We start from the raw sequence: 19,642 nt of genomic DNA, 5'->3' as shown, positions 1-19,642 counted from the left end.
TGGACATGTTGGGCCGAAGGGCCTGTTTCCATGTTGTAAACTTCTATGATTCTACCATTCTGCAGTCCTCCGGGACACACTCAGTAGTGTCCTGAAATATAGGCCCCTGTATTTGCGAGGAGGGAGTGAGGGAGCGCTGTTGTGGGGGAACACACCTGGAAATCCCAAGAACGCTGAGCTCCTGCCGAATTTAACGGCAGGCCCTCTTTTTTTAAAAATTCTGTTTCCTGCCCAGCAGCCGGCCACATTGACACTGTTGGGGACGGTCCCCGGCAATCGGAAAAGATCTTTGTGGAGGGACAATTGGAGGCCTGCAATCGGGAGGGATGGAGGCAAAGATCAGCGGGTGGGGGGGGTGTTGGCTGATTGCGGCAGTGAGGAGAGACCGTGATCGACAGGTTTGCTTGAGAGGCTGGGGGGAGCACTTCCCAAGCCCTGGGAAACCCGGCTGGCCAGTGTTGAATTTAAATCAGGATCCTAACTCCACTGTGGGAGCTTCATTATAATATTATAATGAAGTGTCCAGCCTCTTCATGGTGGGACGCAGACACACCACGCATCCACCGCCGTAAAAATGGTGGCAGGCGCATATGCAGCGGGTTGGGGTTGCATTTCGCGATTTAAAATTTTTAACCCTCCCGCCCGTCATGGGGGCGGTGGGGGGGGGTGATGGAGGTTAATATCGACCCCCTACTTTTGAGGGCCTCTCGAATTTTCTCTCATCTTCTCCCAGTATGTCTAGTTTTAGGCCCTGGGGCATGTCTTCCTTTATCCTAACTAACATATCTAAAAAAATTCCTTTATCCATCATGACGTCACTCATTTTGCTCTCAACCTCTTCAGGACTCACCCTCTCTCTGATATCCTTTTCTTTAGTAAAGACCAATGCAAGTACTTATTAAATACCTCTGCCATTTTTTGATCATGATCTACAAATTCATAATATTCTCCTGTGTCCAACCTCACTTTCTGTTTTTACTGATGTACTTGTAAAATACAATACTGTTCCTTTTGCTGTTTTTTGATTTTTATTTTTCCTCATGCTCCCTCCTTGCTTTCCTTATTGTACAGTTAACCTCTTGTTCCCAGGTATACTCGCACTATTGCATCCTCATTCCTCAGGCTTGGGGCACATTCCTTATACCTGCACCTCTGTTTGGATTCTGAATGCATCGATTATTTTCTTGCCTTCCGCTACCTCTCCACTGTGCCGGTCAGTTAGTTTCCAAACTATTCCTGAAGTCTGGAAAATGATATTTTGGGACAACTCTGTACTCTGTCCTCACTCCTCCTGCACTCTGCTTTCTGTCCTCTCAGTGCTTTCAGTCTGATTTTTGTACCCTTATGAACTGTGGACTTTTCATTTTCCTATTTACTACTGGTCCTGCCGATTTGAAGCTTTTAGTTCTGATGTCTGGAACAAGATTTTCCAATATAGTCAGCTACTTGTGAAACTTCGTAAGTGAATATTTTTATTGGGACTACTGGGCCGTACTCTCATTCATGGTTTCATGGAGGAGCTTTTGCGCAAAATATCTGTTTCTGTCCTACCTCTGATCAGTTTAACTCCTTGGTTCCATAAGGCAGGAAGCCTCATATTACAACTTTGTAGTACCTTTAGAATGCATCAGTCATACTCATCCTGTATCAGAGCAATGGACTTAGCACTGTAGACTTAGAGCAGAACAGTATTGAACATTCTAATTAACCATCAAGTGACCAGAACAACTAATACATACAAATCAAAGCAAACAACATCCATATGTATTTGAGTGATGTACTCCTCTCCAATGCTGAATACTAAATGACATGCAAATTGTAGAGGTGCAATAGTCTGATTATTTCAGCGAACTATGACTTTGGAATCTTCATGTTTTGTAGAATGGCCTCTGATTTCACTGCAGCTGTTTAAGCTAAACAGTATCATCCTGATCAGATAACCCATCTTGGAGCACACTGAAATAAACAGTTTTAAGCACAATTCTTCATTCATCCAGCTTCCATGTACAAATAAGTTGCTATCATTCCATGAGGGGGAATAACACAGGGTCACTGCTCCTTTAAGAATTTTGCACTGTGCAGCCATATGATCTGTATCCATTCTAAATTGCATATGGTCATATTTTGGGTCATACTGGTTTACTTCTGTTGGCAGCATCTTTGTTTATCCCCATTATCCCCATCTTCAAACGTGTCACAGCTTTTCAAAAAGGCACTAAATCAATAAGTGCAGACAAAAAAGTGGGAGATTGGAAGGACTTTAATTCAGGCTTATGGCAGCCCTGTTTCTTGGTTTTCTGTTTTTTTTTTGGCACCACCACTGTTTACAGTCTTTGGAAACATTAACCTGACTTAATTTTCCCATCACCAGTAAAAGTTTACACTTTGTTTATGCACTCGTCGATCTGTTATGGAGTCGCACATGGGTAGTCAAGACCAATTTTTTTTTTTTTAAGCTCCAACAAAGTTAATTAGGATGAAGAGGCAAATGGGGAGGAGGGGGAAGAGGAGGAAAGGTGGGAGAAAGGAGGAGGCAAATAAGTGGAAGGTGGGTTTGGGGAAGTGAGGGGGCTGTAGGAGGTGGGTGGGGAAGGGAGGAGGAGGAAAAGGTGAAGGACAATTGGGAGGGGAGAGGGTTAAGGAAGGGGAGGGAATGGGGAGAGCGTGGGAAATGCTAGGGAGAGGTGAGGAGGTGCTGTTTAGTGGACTGCATCTCTACCTGAGAAGTCCCCTCAGGATGAGGGGTGTGCCAAAGACAAAAGTTCAGCCAGAGTGCATGGGATGGGGGTGGATGGCTGTGAAAGGGGAATTCAGATCATTGGGGAGGGGGAGTTGAGGCATGGAACAGTTGGCCCTAAGGGGAACTTATGGGATTCACTAAGGTGAGGTGCTGTGGATGAGGAAGACAATCAGGCAGTGTGAAGGGGTAGTGTAAAAAGGGAATTGAAGTGGGGCACAGGTGACTTCCGAAGGAGGTTGGGGTGGGGAGGGAATTGTCCAACCAGTTGATGGGTTGGAATGGGAATTACAGCCAGGGAAGGCAGTGGGGAGGGGAAGTTAGTGGGAGGGAAGTGCAGCTAGTGGTGAAGGTGTAGTATTTTGAGGGTGGTGGCGGGGTGGTGGGTGGGCAGGGAGGAGAGGTTGAATGTAGTCCACATCTTACTCCACGTTAAGATGTTGAGGTTCATGATTCCTGCTCATCCGGGAAGGGTCACAGTTGTGGGGGGGTGGGGGTTGTTGCTCAACGGGTGTGAGGAAGCCGAAAACTTGTTCCGTGCATGAAAACTTGCTTAGATTGGGGAGGGGTCTCGGTCAGAGTTGACTGCACGTATTGGTTAGAGGGCTTTCTTTTGCTCGTTTCAATCAAATGCTGCCAAATATACTGCATAAGGGTTTCAGTACCTAACATAATTGCTGCTCACTTGGACTTGCTGTCTTCCAGCCATTATCTAGCACGTATTTTTGATGGCACTTTTTCCTCATTTTGTGAGATAGGGAAATCTTTCCTGGGGAGGAGGTTGAAAATTTGTTCAGGCTGGTGGGATGAGTGCTTGCTCATAGATTGTGTTAGAGCATCTCACCAGATTGCAAATTAAAATTTCTGCCTGACTCTTGTCCTTCCTAAGCCAGAAAAAATGCTGAACAATTTCTATAAAGGTAACTTACTTTAATAAAAAGCTGTGAAATGCCACTTCCATATTACAGAAAAATATCAGTGATTAGGTAACAAATGTTGTTAAATTATATCCTTATACCAAAAGATTATACCATGGACATATTTTAATCCAAGATATTGGAATGCCACACTTAAGAAATGTTAACTAAGATTAACAAAATTTGCAATTGTAGGATAGTTCACTTAGAGTACATAGTCTTCAGATGTTTTTGTACATTTTAAAAATGGTTAGTTTGAGTTGCATTTCAAATGACTACTTTTCAGTTAAAAGTGAGGATGTTGATATTTCTCATTCATTATATTAATCATGGGTCTAGTCTGTTTCAACATAGAATTAGTTTGAGCTGAATTGTTAGTGTTTTAGTTGTGTTTGAATTTTCATGAGATTATTCATATTTTCATATTTGGTCATCCCAGCAATTAGGTAGATTTATGGAATTGGGCAGCTATAGTATGGTACTGAACACATCCAGATTGTCCCAAAATAGACCAGTAGGACCAGCCATTTTACAAAATGATAGCTATTATTTTGGAAACAGTTGGTGGTGTACTTTTAATATGTTTACAGTTCTGTTTCACTTTTTTTAAAAAGTAAGATTCTGCTTTAACATCAGTGCTTCTTATACTTACAGGTGTCTCTTGATCAACCTACGTTAACGACGCCAACAGCGCACAGGCTGGAAAGCACAACCGGAACTAAAACTACCTCTTCTAGAGCCACGTCCATTCTTAGCCTTCAGGGACCAATCTGTCCACCTGCTAATGTTCCTGCCTCATTAGAAGAGTTGTCTCCAGATAGTATTGATGCCCATACATTTGATTTTGAGACTATTCCTCATCCAAATTTAGAACAAGTTCTCAAACAAGGATCTATAGCTATGGACTCATTGGCAGAAAGTCCAGAGTCTGATTTTGTGTCAGCAGTCAATGAATTTGTGATCGAGGAGAACTTAACCTCACCCAACTTAATCAGTGATCCACAAAGTCCTGAAATGATGGTGGAATCATTATATTCTTCAGTTATTAATGCTATCGATAACAGACGTATGCAGGATACAACTTTCGGTGAAAAGGACGACTCTAAAGAAGTTGCAACTCTAAAGGTGCATATAGAAAAATATAGGTTTATCACTGAAATGTCTCAGTCATATTTTATAAACATTAAGAAAGACCTTAACCATTTCAGAGCACTTGTCCAGAAGGAGCAGTGTGATTTTAATAGTTCCATGAAAAATGTAAGTGAAGAATTAAGAAGCATAATAGAAACTGTAAAATGTAGAGTTGAAGCAGGAGCAAAGGAAAATTATCAACAAAAGTTGGAGATTTTAAGCAAGGATTATGAAGACCGAATGGACAAATGGAATGTTGAGGCAGAGGCTACTCGGCAAAATGTGGAAAAGCTGAAAAGGGATTTGTTGGAGCTTGAAGATAGTATAAAACAGAAAGATCATGAGATTGCTGTGTCAAGGACTAAAAATGAAGCCCTCTTGTGTTTACAAACTAGTAAAGATAAAGAAATGCATGATGTGGTGGAAGAGAAAAAACAACAGGAGTCACAAATCCAAGAACTCAGACAATCCAAAGAGAGTTTATTGGAAGAATTAAACAGACTTAACATACAGGCTGATCAGAAGATGGAGCGCTTAAGGGAAGAGCTTCAGAATCTTGAACAAAGTCATCTGAAGGATCTGGAAGATAACCTGCAAGCCAGACATCAACAGGAAATAAAAAGGTTGATGACTGATCACTGTAGTCAGCAAGAACAATTTTTGAGGGAATATGAAGCAAGGTTAGAACATGTGCAACAGTCCCTTACATTAAAGCTCCAGGAGCGAGAACAAGAACTGGATGAACTTAAAATTAAGGTATCTCAGCTTTCTGACTTTAGGTGCAAGTTGGAAGTTGAATTGGCTTTGAAGGAAGCTGAAACTGAAGAAATGAAGCAGCTTTTAAAAGAGAACCAGGCCCAACAAGAGGAGATTACAAAATGTCAGGTCATGAAAGAAACTGAGAAATACAGTGCAGAGATAACTGACCTGAAACACCAGCTTCAGCTAAAAAATAAGGAATATGAGGTAGGACTTTCAGAACAAAGGACATTAATGACCATAGAAAAAAATCAGTGCATTTCTGAGCTGGTGGACCGGCACGAAGAAGAGACAGCCCTCCTTCGAGCTGAGCTATGTAAATTGGATGCAGTGAGGCAACAAGCACTTGATGTGGAAGTAGCATTAAAGGGACGAGTTGAAGAGCTCAGTACCAAGTTGGAAGAATATTTGAAAGCCATAGAAATACAAAAGGAGGAAATGGTGTCTGAAAAGGAGAGAATTGTCTTTGAAGCAGAAACAAAATATAAAGCTACTATTCGTGGTCTTCAGGAGGAGAAGGCACAACTGCTCAACACATTAAGCCAGGAGGGAGAGGAGGCTATTGGAAATAAAATGCATGAGGATTGTGAACGAAAAAGACGAGCACTTGAACAAGAATTGCAAATGAAAGAACAACTTGAAAGTCAATTTAAAGAACAAAGTAGAGCTGAAAGGTATGCAAAGTATTAAGTCTTCAATTAAGAAGCAGTGATCAGCCTTAGACAGCCTAAGATTTTTTTTTCATTCTTCATTCTCTACTCAGCATTCTTTACATACCACAGACTCAATGGGAAAAGTACAAACTAATTTCTTTCCATCTTCTCTCCAACTTTTAATGCTCTTCTCAGATACTTACTTAGTCTCATTAATTATATAATTCCTCAATGTTTTATATCTGAGACATGTGCCTTGAAAGTCCTATCTTGCAACCCTTCAATCTTTTATTTCTTTGACCAATTGCAGGTATCGTGTATAAGTTCAGATACTTTCTAGCTTCTTAAACATAGTTAGCCTTTTGTAATTACTTTCACATCAGCTACATAAAAAATTTTGCTTTGTACTAACTTTGATCTTGGTGCATCTTTTTATTAGCTAACTGATGGCCGACTTGGAATCTTGCCTCATGATATTGTTGCTTTCTGCTTTTGTTTTCCTTAAAGAAATAAATGCAAGTTATTTCTATATCACCTTTCATGACCTCAGGATGTCCCAAAGCACACTACAGCCAATTATAGAATGGTTACAGCACAGAAGGAGGCCATTTGGCCTATCGCGCCCATGCTGGCCCTTTGTAAGCACAATCCAGTTCGTTCTATTCCCCTGCTCTTTCCCTGTAGCCCTGCAAATTTTTTTTACCTTCAAGTATATAACCAATTCCTTTTTGAAAGCCATGGCTGAATCTGCATCCACCACCCTTTCAGGCAGAACATTCCACATCATAACTACTCGCTGCGTAAAAAAGTTTTTCCTCATGTTGCCTTTGGTTCTTTTGCCAGTCACCTTAAATCTGTGTCCTCTGGTTCTCGACCCTTCCGCCAATAGGAACAGTTTCTCTTTATTTACTTTATCTAAACCCTTCATGATTTTAAACACTTCTATCAAATCTCCTCATAACCTTCTCTGCCCTAAGGAGAACAACCCCAGCTTCTCCAGTCTATCCACATAACTGAAGTTCCTCATCCCTGGAACCATTCGAGTAAATCTTCTCTGCACCTTCTCTAAGGTCTTCACATCCATCCTTCACATTGTCCATTCGTGCATTTACACACACACAGTTTGATTGGTCGAGCTGACCATGATGACATCTCCCCTCTCCTTACAATGTTGCTGGTTTATCCATGATGCTGAAGTCTGACGTTTTCATCTGTGTTACACACAATTTTAGCAGTTAACCACTCAGCAGTAACCAAAGAAATAAAAGCACATAGAACAATCAAAAAACACTTGCGCACTCTCCTTTTCGTCTCCCCATTTTACCAACAAACACATAAAGGTTAAAGTACACATGCATACGCTGTGCTAATATAAGTATTGCATTCATATGCCCAACGACGGTGACTGTTCACTTTTTAAAAATTACTCATCAAATTAGCTACACCTGCATTCCCAATTAGCCACATGTGGCTGGTGGCTAACACTGTTTTATATAATTAAATTATGCATATAGAATGTTGAACATTAAATGTAAACTGTTTTATTATAAATATGTCAATAGCAGGGGAAAAAAAAGTCGGTGTCCTTTCAGGTAACTGATAGATTTTATTCTCTACATTCACTCTATAATGACTATTAAAGAAAGCCATTTGGCCAAATTTTATTCATCCATCCAGAAAGACTACAGTGCCACATTACAGCAGCTTAAATGCTTCCAGAGCGTTTGCCCTACTACTGTATCTGGAAGTTCATTCCATGCATTGATCACTCTCTGTGTGATTGAAGAACTTCCTGATATCAGTGTTAAATTTATCACATTAAGCAGATTGAGTGTGCAGGCAGAGAGGGACTGGGTGACTGCCAGACAGACGAGGAGGACCAGGCATGTAGTGCAGGAGTCCCCTGAGGGCATCTCCCTCTCCAACCAGTATTCAGTTCTGGGTACTGGTGGGGGAGAGTGTTCCTCTGGGGAGTGCAGCCAGAGCCAAGACCAGAGCACCATGGGTGGCTCAGCTGAACAAGGGGAGGGGGGGGGGGGGGGGGGGAGGAGAAAGGTCGAGAGAGAACTTGTGATAGGGGGATTCTATAGTTAGGGGAGCAGACAGGCGTTTCTGCAGCCGCAAACGTGATTCCAAGATGGTATGTTGCCTCCCTGGTGCCAGGGCCGTGGATGTCACTAAGCGGCTGCAGGACATTCTGAAGGGGGAGGGTGAACAGCCAGAGGTCGTGGTACATATCGGTGCTAACGACATGGGTAAAACGAAGGATGATGTCCTGCAAGCAGAAGATAAGGAGTTAGGAAATAAGTTTAAAAGGCAGGACCTCAAGGGTAGTAATCTCAGGATTACTCCCAGTGCCACGTGCTAGTGAGTATAGGAATAGGAGAATAGACCAGATGAATGCGTGGCTGGAGGATTGTTGCAGGAGGGAGGGATTTAGATTCCTGAGGAATTGGGACCGATTCTGGGGTAGGTGGGACCTGTACAAGCCGGACAGATTGCACCTCAACAGATCCTGGATTAATATCTTTGCAGGGGCGTTTGCTACTGCTGTTGGGGAGGGTTTAAACTAGAGTGGCAGGGGGATGGGAAACTGAGCGGGGAGTCAGAAGAGAGTAAAGTTGAAAGCAGCAAGAGAGGAGGACCCAAGGGAAATTTACAATACAAATAGTTGTTCAAGAACAAGTGAAAGGGAAAAGCGTAGAGCAGCAGAAAGAGTGTACTTTAGGCACTACAGATAAAGTGAAAACTAGAAGGTGTAAAGTGATTCACTCAGCATCAAAGCTGAAGGACAGGCTAGGGCGTGTGGCCCAACTAAGAGTTTATATACAAACGCACGGAGTATAAGGAATAAATTAAATGAAGTACAGGCACAAATTCAAATTGGAGGGTATGACATGATAGCTATTACTGAGACATGGCTGCAGGATGGTCAGGATTGGGAACTAAATATACCGGGTTATAAGGTTTACAGGAGAGATAGGAAAAATGGAAGTGGGGGGGAGGATTAGCCTTAGTGATTAGAGATGAAATCACTTCAATAATAGAGGATATAAAGAGAGGTAAGCAGCCAACGGAGACCTTATGGGTTGAATGGGGAAATAGGAAAGGATCTAAGACTATAGTGGGAGTTGGGAATAGGACCCCAGGCAACGGCTCTGATGTGCTAGATTGTATAAATGCTGAGATTGTAGAAGCATGTAACAAAGGCATAGTGGTCTTAATGGGGGACTTTAACCTTCACATAGATTGGGAAAAGCAGACTAGCAACTGTTAGAAAGGTAGTGTATTTCTTGAATGTGTCCGGGATAGTTTTCTACGGCAGTATGTCTTAGAGGCAACAAGGGGGCGAGCCATAGTAGATTTAGTAATGAGTAATGAACCAGATTTAGTTAACAGCTTAACTGTGAGTGAACATCTATCCAATTGCGATCATAACATGATCGAGTTCAAGGTAGTGTTTGAAAGGGAAAAAAGTGAGTCAGCTGCTAAGATTCTAGACTTGGCTAAGGCTGACTTCAATGGGATGAGACAGAGACTGTCCACAGTAAACTGGGCAAATCTGTTAATGGGTAAAATGACTGATGATCAGTGGAACATGTTTAAAGAAACATTTAACATGATACAAATCCGGTTTATACCCCTGAGGGGCTAGAACTCTACTTGCCAAAAAAAAGCAGCCATGGACAACTAAAGAGGTAAGGGACAGTATAAGACATAAGGAAAGGGCATACAAAAAGGCAAAAAATGGCACAGATCCTGGCGAATGGGAAAGGTACAAAGATCAACAAAGGATCACATAACAGATAGAAAGAACTACAAAAAGAGTATGAAAAGAAACTTGCAAGGGATATCAAAACCAATACGAAGAACTTTTACAGTTATATTAGGAAAAAGAGGGTGATCAGGAGCAGTGTTGGCCCCTTAAAAACTGAAAGTAGGGATATTGTCATTGACAATGGGGAAATGACGGACATGTTGAATAATTACTTTGCGTGAGTATTTACAGTAGAAAAAGGATAGCATACCGGAAATCCCAAGAAAACTAATAATTGAATTGGGGACAGGGACTCAATAAAATTAACATAAGTAAAACAACAGTAATGAAGAAAATAATAGCATTAAAGAGTGACAAATCCCCTGGACTAGATGGTTTCCATCCCAGGGTTTTAAAGGAAGTAGGTGAGCACATTGCAGATGCCCTAACTATAATCTTTCAAAGTTCTCTAGATTCTGGAACCGTCCCTCTAGATTGGAAAATTGCACATGTTACTCTGCTTTTTAAGAAAGGAGAGAGAGGGAAACCAGGGAATTATAGACCAGTTAGCCTAACATCTGTTGTGGAGAAAATGCTGGAGTCTATAATTAAGGATAAGGGTGACTGAACACCTCTCAAATTTTCAGTTAATCAGAGAGCCAGCATAGACTTGTGAAAGGTAGGTCGTGCCTGACAAACCTGATTGAATATTTTGAAGAGGTGACTAAAGTAGTGGACAGGGGAATATCAATGGATGTTATTTATATGGACTTCCAGAAGGCATTTGATAAGGTCCCACATAAGAGACTGTTGGCTAAGATAGAAGCCCATGCAATCGAGGGAAAAGTACGGACTTGGTTAGGAAATTGGCTGAGCGAAAGGCGACAGAGAGTAGGGATAATGGGTAGGTACTCACATTGGCAGGATGTGACTAGTGGAGTCCCGCAGGGATCTGTCTTGGGGCCTCAATTATTCACTATTTATTAACGACTTAGATGAAGGCATAGAAAGTCTCATATCTAAGTTTGCCGATGACACAAAGATTGGTGGCATTGTAAGCAGTGTAGATGAAAACATAAAATTACAAAGGGATATTGATAGATTAGGTGAATGGGCAAAACTGTGGCAAATGGAATTCAATGTAGACAAAAGTGAGGTCACCCACTTTGGACCAAAAAAGGATAGAACAGGGTACTTTCTAAATGGTAAAAAGTTTAAAAACAGTGGATGTCCAAAGGGACTTAGGGGTTCAGGTACATAGATCATTGAAGTGTCATGAACAGGTGCAGAAAATAATCAATAAGGCTAATGGAATGTTGGCCTTTATATCTAGAGGACTAGAGTACAAGGGGGCAGAAGTTATGCTGTAGCTATACAAAACCCTGGTTAGACCGCACCTGGAGTACTGTGAGCAGTTCTGGGCACCGCACCTTTGGAAGGACATAATGGCCTTGGAGGGAGTGCAGTGTAGGTTTACTAGAATGATACCCAGACTTCAAGGGTTAAGTTACGAGGAGAGATTACACAAATTGGGATTGTATTCTCTTGAGTTTAGAGGGTTAAGGGGTGATCTGATCGAAGTTTATAAGATATTAAGGGGGACAGATAGGGTGGATAGAGAGAAACTATTTCTGCTGGTTGGAGATACTAGGACTAGGGGGCACAGTCTAAAAATTAGAGCCAGACCTTTTCAGGAGTGAGATTAGAAAACATTTCTACACACAAAGGGTGGTAGAAGTTTGGAACACTCTTCTGCAAACGGCAATTGATGCTAGCTCAATTGCTAATTTTAAATGTGAGATAGATAGCTTTTTGGCAACCAAAGGTATTAAGGGATATGGGCTAAAGGCAGGTATATGAAGTTAAATCACAGATCAGCCATGATCTTATCAAATGGCAGAGCAGGCTCGAGGGGCTGAATGGCCTACTCCTGTTCCTATGTTCCTATCTTTTACCAGTTAGCACCTTGTGTGCTCTTGTCCTACAATCACAATTCAGTATGTAAAGTAATATTCCAGATTTATCTTGTCCATATCCTTAACTATCTTGTATACTGTTGGTATAAGGTGGCCTCAGATACCCCCCTTCCAAGTTGAAAAGCCCAAATTTCTCTTGTTTTGCATTAGCATTTCAAACCTTTGATATTAAGGATGAGCCTTGTGGCTTTTGGCTCCTTCTGAACTGCGTCTAATGCTTGAATGTCTCCTTTGTTTCTTGATGACCAAAGATTTTTTAGTCTGTATTTGAAATTTGGCAAGATTGAACCCAGCCTTTAGCACATGTATTCCCGTTCTTAAACAAAAATTAGTTTATTAAAAAATGCCGGAGACACACATAATCCTTAAGTAGGGAAAGCAAAATTATTTTTAAAAATAAGATATAAAGTATAATTACAGGATACAGTACTAACATGACAAGAAAATAATGAGCATTAGCGATTGTTTTAAAGAAATGTATACAACTAAGCAACACATGAGATGAACGTGGGGTAAAAAGGGAAAGTATAACTTGGAGAATGAATAAAAAACACAAGATGAAGAAATAAAACGCAATTTTGTTTTTTCTTGCTTTGTGCAATGCCCTGACTGTTCAACTAGTACCTTATATTGGTACTGATGAACGGTTATCGACCTGAAAGGTTAACTCTGTTTCTCTCTACAGCTGCTGCCTGACCTGAGTGTTTCAAGCATTTTCTGTTTTTATTCCTGATTTGCAGTATCCGCCATAGTTTGCTTTAGTACCTGATATTTTCTGTTATGAAAAGTGCATACTTGAAATTACATAACTTGTCTTTTCGTTTTACAGATGTTGACTGATCATTCCAGCATTTTCTGATTTTATTCCAGATTTACAGCATTTGCAGTTCTTTTTATATATTTTCTGAGGCTTTTAACAGCAGAAAACGTCAAAGGCCAGCATATCGGTGTACAAATCTGTTGTACTATGCTTAACACATTTTTAATTAAATTTATTTATTTTGTTGTAAGTTAGTTTTACTCTTGTCACACAAAAAATGGCTCAAACTTGTGTCTCATGATATCGTGAAATTACCTGCAAGATTCAAAATTAACTTGACTGATATTTATTCCACTTGTGGCTTCAGTGTTTGAATTTGCTGCTGAAAGAGTCAATTGTTTGTCATGATATCATGTGTTTGTGTAATTAAGCATATCAAATTTATCACAGTATTTTTTTTTCATTCTACACATTAAATAACAACCAGCTTAAACTTGACTTTAAATGTCTTAAAAATAATTTATTTTAAGTGAATTGGTATATGGAATTGAAGGGACAGTGAAGCTTTCTTGTAGCCAGTTATACCACACATTTTGTTTAATGGGCGGCATTTTTGGCTTCATATTGATGCAAACTGGATAGTATAACTATTGTAAAGTTGTTGGAATCAATTAGGCAATTGATTAGAGTTGGGCAAGTGATGTGAAATCGCTGCAAGAAAATAGTCTTTTACCATTTTGATTTCACTTTTTTTATTCTTGGGATATGGGTGATGCTGGGAGGACTGCATTTGTTGCCCAACCCTAGTTCTGAGAACGCCTTTGTGTTGAATCATTGTGTTGATGGTGCTCTCATAATGGTGTTAGGTAAGAAATTCACGAATTTTGACCCAGCAAAGATGAAGGATTAGTGGTCTATGTTCAAGTCAGGTATGTGACTTGGAGGGGAGCTTGGAAGTGATGGTCATCCCACAAGATTGCTGCTTTCATCTTTTCATGAAGGTCACGGGACTGGAGGGTGCTATCAAAGTAGACTTGGTATGTTGCTGCAGCACATTCTGTAGTTAGCACATACTGCAGCCACAGTGTGGAGGTGGTGGGGAAGGTGGATATTGAGTTCAGAAGCAGGATGCTTTATCCTGGACAATGTTGAGCTTCTTGAGTGTTGTGATGATTTACCCCATCCAGGCAGGTGGTGTGAATTCCATCGCACTTCTGACGTGAGCCATAAAAAGGCTTTGAGAGGTCGGGAGGTCGCAGACTACTCAGCCTCTGCCTTGCTCTTGTAGCTGTGTTGTTGATCTGGCTGCTCCAGTTAAAATTCTTGGTGACCTCCAAGATGATGGAGAACGCCACAATAGTGGTGCCATTGAAGATTGGGGGAGGGGTTGGTCCTTTTCTTGTTGGAGATGGTCATTGGTTGGCACTTACGTAGTGTGAATGTTACCTGTCAATCGTCAGCCCAAGCCTGGATGTTTTCCAGGTCCTGCTGTTGGCTGGCATGTGGTGCTTCGTTATCAGAGAAGTTGTGAATGGAGCTGAATATTGTGGAGTCATCGTCGAGCAGCCTCACTCCTGAATCTATGATGGAGTAAAAGTGATTGATGAATGCTGAGAGGAGATTTGATAGAGGTATTCAAAATCATGAAGGGTCTCGACAGATTAGATAGAAAGAAACTGTTCCAGTTGGTGGAAGGGTCAAAAACCAGAGGATGTAGATTTAAGGTGATTAGCAAAAGAACCAAAGGTGACATGACGAAAAACTTTTTTACACAGCGAGTGGTTGTGATCTGGAATGCACTGCCTGAGGGGGTGGTGGAGGCAGAATCAATCGTGGCTTTCAAAAGAGAATTGGATAAGTACTTGAAGGAAAAACATTTGCAGGGCTATGGGGAAAGGGCGGGGGAGTGGGACTAGCTGGATTGCTCTTGCAGATAGCTGGCACGGACTCAACTGGTTGAATGGCCTCCTTCCATGCTGTAACCATTCTATGATTCTATAAACAGCTGAACATGGTTGGGTCGAGGACGTTTCCCTGAGAAACTCTTGCAGTGATTTCCTGGGGCTGTGATGGTTTGTCTCCAACAACCATGACTGTCTGCCTTTGTGTCAGGTGTGACTTCAGGCACTGGAGGATTTTCCCCATTGACCTCAGTTTTGCCAACATTCCTTGGTGCCATTCTTGTTCCTATACTGCTTTGATGTCAAAGGCAGCTACTCTCCACTTTCCTCTGGCATTCAGCTCTTGTATAATACCTGTAGTATAATTGGAACTGGAAAAACTGAAGCTTGTGAACTTCATTGGTAATCTTTTTAAAGTTAACTAAAAGCTGACATTAAAATGTAACTAACATTTGCTTACTGGTATGCAGAGGGCTGTAAGCAGGTACCAGTCTCAAACTAGGACCTGTAGTGTAACCCCGTTCTTGTTTCTGGATCATTTTGTGCATTTAGTAGAAATAACTATTTACAAAATATTTTCTGAATAATGTTTTGCATTTAGCTTTTTTATTAGATTTTGTTTAGTTTCTGGTCATACTTGCATTGATGTGCAAGAAGATTGAGATATTGCCATTTTGAACTGGTGATCAAGTTGTCAGAATGCTTAGATGTCCCAAACTCAATTTACACAAGACCGCATAGAAGGGAGTCTTTTCAAATGCCTCTACATTGGTGAGGATCAAACCAAAAATTAGAGGGAATACTTCTAATTTTTAGGCTTCAGTTTGAGCCCCACCAATGTAGAGGTCTTTGAAAAGACTCTCTCTTTGGGTTCTTATGTAATTTAAGTTTCAGATATCCAAGTTCATTATGTAGTTTGCATAAGGTCTCAACAACTCGCATTTATATAGTTCCTTTAATAATGTTTTACTGTGTTAAAGGTGCTATATAAATGCACGTTGTTATTGTGAAGCATCCCAAAACACTTCAAAAAGAGGCTAATTTGACACTGCAGGAATTGGGAGAAGGTTAGGATAGTTGACTGAAGGTATGGTCATAGAGGTAGGTTTTGAGGAGACTTGTTAAGGTGGATAAAGAAAGTGAGGGAGGAGAGTTCAACTGAGGGATTTCTTCACTGAAGGCTGTGCTACCAATGGTGAAGAGAGAGAGGATGGGAATGCACTGTAGTCCAAACTTTGAAAAATGGAGAATGAAAACAGATCCATAGGCTTGGAGGAGATTGGAGTGGTGGGTGGAGCAAAGAAATGGAGAGATTATGAACAAGGATTAGGATGAGAAATCTATATGATAGGGAATTAGTGAAAGTTGATGAGGGCTGGGGTGAAAAATCGCAGAACTTAGTACAGAATAAAATGTGGGTTTCTCCTGCAGTGCTTCTCTCCATTATACTATGTTGAATACAATAATGAACATGTGATTTATTTGCCAATGCCCTGTCCTTTGCTTATATCTTTTACAACTATACTTTTCTTTCATGTGTTTGTCATGTGCTACAACTTTACAGACCTATTAAAGTTTTACTTTTTTGCCTTTTCCTGGATTGCAGAGATAACTGGGTCTGTCGTGCTTTGCACCTTTGTGTGCTAGGGAACTGTCTACCAAAAATGTGCATGCATTATTGTGCTTAGCAAGACCTCATTAGTTAATCACCTTTTTCTCTAAATATGTTCAGATATTTTTCACTACAGTTTTCCTACCTATCCGCCACTGCATGCTAAAAAATAAATCATGTGAAGCGCTTTGAGATGTTTCAACATCAAGCATTATATAAACTCAGGTTTTAGTGCGATTGCACAGTCTGCTGCTGGATTGCCAAACATTTTATATTTATTGTAGTTACATGGTTAGTGTTTGAGAAGCATGACGGGATCATTATTGCTGGTGTTTAGTGATTGGCTGTTGCATTTCCGTTGCCACTAACAAAATTGTGTTTTCACAAATAGAAAGAAACATAGATTCCATGATATTGTTGGTAGTCACTGACATTGGTTGAAAAAAATACTATTCTCCCATTTTTTGCAAAAACAGGAAATGTAATCTTAGGCTTTTAACAACCTGCCAAACTAAATGGGTGAGCTGACCTTCCCCTACTTGATGTACATAAGACCTCATTCTGAACTGCTCCCTCTGTTTGAGGTTTTCTGCCCATCTCCCATCAAAGTTCTAATTATCATTTATCAATTCTCTTCAGTTCTGTTTTGTAGTCTTCTCTACCGTCTACCTTTTAAATTTGTAGCAAAGTTTTGAAGTGTTCTTTTATATTGAGTATTACTTACTCGCAGGCTATCTTCAATTTAGCTTCTGTCAATGTCAATTAAAGTTTGATAATCATGCATTCTTCCCAGTGACTGACTTGCACACCTGTCTGCTGCCTTACATAGTTGCATAAGTCTTGAATTTTAATCCTGTTTGAACCTCAGTAGAACAACTCAATGTGACTACTTGAACGCAGGAGGGATAGCCTGGCTACAAGGATATCAAAGCTGGATTCCTCCAGGGCGGAGTCTTTTTTAATATTCATTCATGGAATGTGGACGTTGCTGGCAAGACCAGCATTTATTGCCCATCCCTAATTGCTCTTGAAAAGGTGGTGGTGAGCCGCCGCCTTGAACCGTTGCAGCCTGTGTGGTGAAGGTACTCCTACAGTGCTGTTAGGTAGGTCTTTGGATTCCAGGTAGCACAGAAGCACACCTCCATTCTCAAGTCAAATAAAAACTGTGCACAAAGAATGTTCCCTGGAACATTCAAAAAGTTGACACTTGTTAGGTCATGTGACACATTAGTTCCTGTGTGTGGGTGGGAGGACTCACCTGATGAAGGAGAGAGCCTCCGAAAGCTTGTGATTTTCAAATAAAACTGTTGGACTATAACCTGGTGTTGTAAGATTCCTTACATTTGTCCACCCCAGTCCATCATGGGTGGGAGGATGTTGGTGCTCCAGAACCTGCATAAACTTCTCCTATGTCATTTACAGGTATGTCAAACTTCCAGGTTCAATTACCCATCCAGCACGAAATGGTTGCTTTCTCTTATGACCAGAGCATATGTCTGATTTCTGCTTAGCTAGTTTCATCATCTCCACCACTGTAGCTTTAGGTGTTGTCCAAAAGCTCCCTAGGGTTTGCATTTATGTTGATCTAAGATGACTATGGGGCACAGCAAGAAATGTCTTTGGCTGCTCAATGCATCTATCAGTAGCAACATGGATCACATAAAGTGAAAGTTTTTTTTTCCTGAGCAATGTCGTGTTAGAGACTTCCTAAAGGAATCCTTTAGGGTGGATTCCTTGCTTGTCAAGAACATGTCCACAATTATGGCCATTTTTTTGTTAAAATGGTAGTAGTCTCCTTCCCTCTACAATGGCATTGGCTCAGGCAGAATTTCCCATATGATGTGCCCTGGCAACAGTCCCCCTACCAGTGGAACAGAGGGCACCTTGGGGTTTCATGCATCATGCAAAGTCTGTTCGTCGCGGCTGCTGGCTCATATTGTGATACAGTTCCAGTCAATGGCAGCCCTCTTATTACCTCACCAAGCTGGTCATTCATCTGACCAGATAGTGAGTACACAATACTTTTCAGCACTGAATAGGTTCTTTTGCACTTAATCAAAGAGGTTTGCCTGAAGCTGGCTGCTATTTTTCTGATTGTAGACAAAATTTCATCATCTAATGAAAAGGAAGAGGAAAAATGGGGAAAGAATTAAAAGAAAGAAAGGCTTGCATTTATATAGTGCCTTTCATGACCTCAGGATGTCTTTTAATGCCATTGAAGTACTTTTTGAAGTGTAATATAGGAAACATAGCAGACAATTTGTGCACAGCAAGGACTCACAAACAGCAATGTGATGATGACCACGTAATCCGTTTTAGTAATGTTGATTGAGGGATAAATATTGGCCAAGCGACTGGGGTGAACTCCCCAGCTGTTTTTTGAAATAGTGCCATAGGATCTTTTACATCCACCTGAGGGGGCAGACGAGGCCTTGGTTTAACGTCTCGTCCAAAAGACAGCACCTCCGACAGTGCAGCACTCCCCCAGTACTGCGCTGATTTTGTGCTTAAGTCTCTGGAGTGGGACTTGAACCCACAACCTTCTGACTCTGAGGTGAGAGTGCTACCAAGGAGCCACAACTGACGCTGCTAGGCAATAACTTCAACATCAAATATGCGGTGAACTTTAAAGAAAATGACTTGGATTTATATAGTGTTTCACATCTTTAGGATGTCAAAGCATTCCAGACAGCAAACTGCTTTTGAAACGTAACCAATATTATTTTGTAAACAAACACGGCAGCAAATTTGCATACAGCAAGGTTTCACAAACAGCAATGAGATAAATGACCAATCCACACCACCAAAAACAGATTATCTGAAGGATAAATATTGGTTAGGATACCAGGAGAATTTCCCTGCTGTTCTTTGACTAGTGCCTTTGGAATTATTATGTCTACCTGAACAGGCAGATGGGTCCTTGATTTAAAGGCTGCACCTTTGACAATACAGCACGGTCAGTCTAGATTATGTGCTAAAGTATTTTAAGTTTTGGCACAGAGCTTCCAGTTATTTTTGTTTATTGAACTTTGCTTACTGTTTCTACCGAATGATTGGATTAAAAGCCTTTGGACGTACAAAGATAAAGACTAGATGGAAAAATGTCGATCATAGCTGATGCTGTTTTTATATTTAGTCATCAGGTCCCAAAGACACATTTTATTGCACCAATGCCTCAAATCTATGGAATTTCTTTGAGGTAAATTATTTGGTGAGGGCTATGCAGTGAACATATCAACTTGAATTCTCATAAGACATTTGATGTTCCATAACTAAGATTTTCATGAAAACTAAGGCTCATAGAATAGCTGAATTGAAAACTAGCTTGGTTGCAGAAAGCAGAAGGAGGGGTGATATATGGAAATAGCTCTGACTTGGGGGGGGCAGTGACTTATGGAGTTCCAGAGAGTGTGTTCTGAGTCTCTTTGCAATCTCACTT

The 19,642-nt window shown here is 40.9% G+C and overlaps 1 protein-coding gene across 6 annotated transcripts in view; it reads left to right on the top strand.

Moving 5' to 3' along the window:
- Window positions 1–19,642, top strand: part of rb1cc1 (RB1-inducible coiled-coil 1) — a 172,384-nt gene that overhangs the window by 88,263 nt on the left and 64,479 nt on the right. For all 6 annotated transcript variants that reach the window (XM_067979953.1, XM_067979947.1, XM_067979928.1 and 3 more), the window contains one exon: window positions 4,309–6,218. In XM_067979953.1, coding sequence (XP_067836054.1) covers window positions 4,309–6,218 — 1,910 coding nt within the window. The remainder of the gene's footprint in view (window positions 1–4,308; window positions 6,219–19,642) is intronic.

This window comes from Heptranchias perlo, chromosome 3 (assembly GCF_035084215.1).
Source record: "Heptranchias perlo isolate sHepPer1 chromosome 3, sHepPer1.hap1, whole genome shotgun sequence".
Classification (NCBI taxonomy): domain Eukaryota; kingdom Metazoa; phylum Chordata; class Chondrichthyes; order Hexanchiformes; family Hexanchidae; genus Heptranchias; species Heptranchias perlo.
Note: the sequence above shows the minus strand (reverse complement) of the source record. Positions and strands in the feature narration are given on the sequence as shown.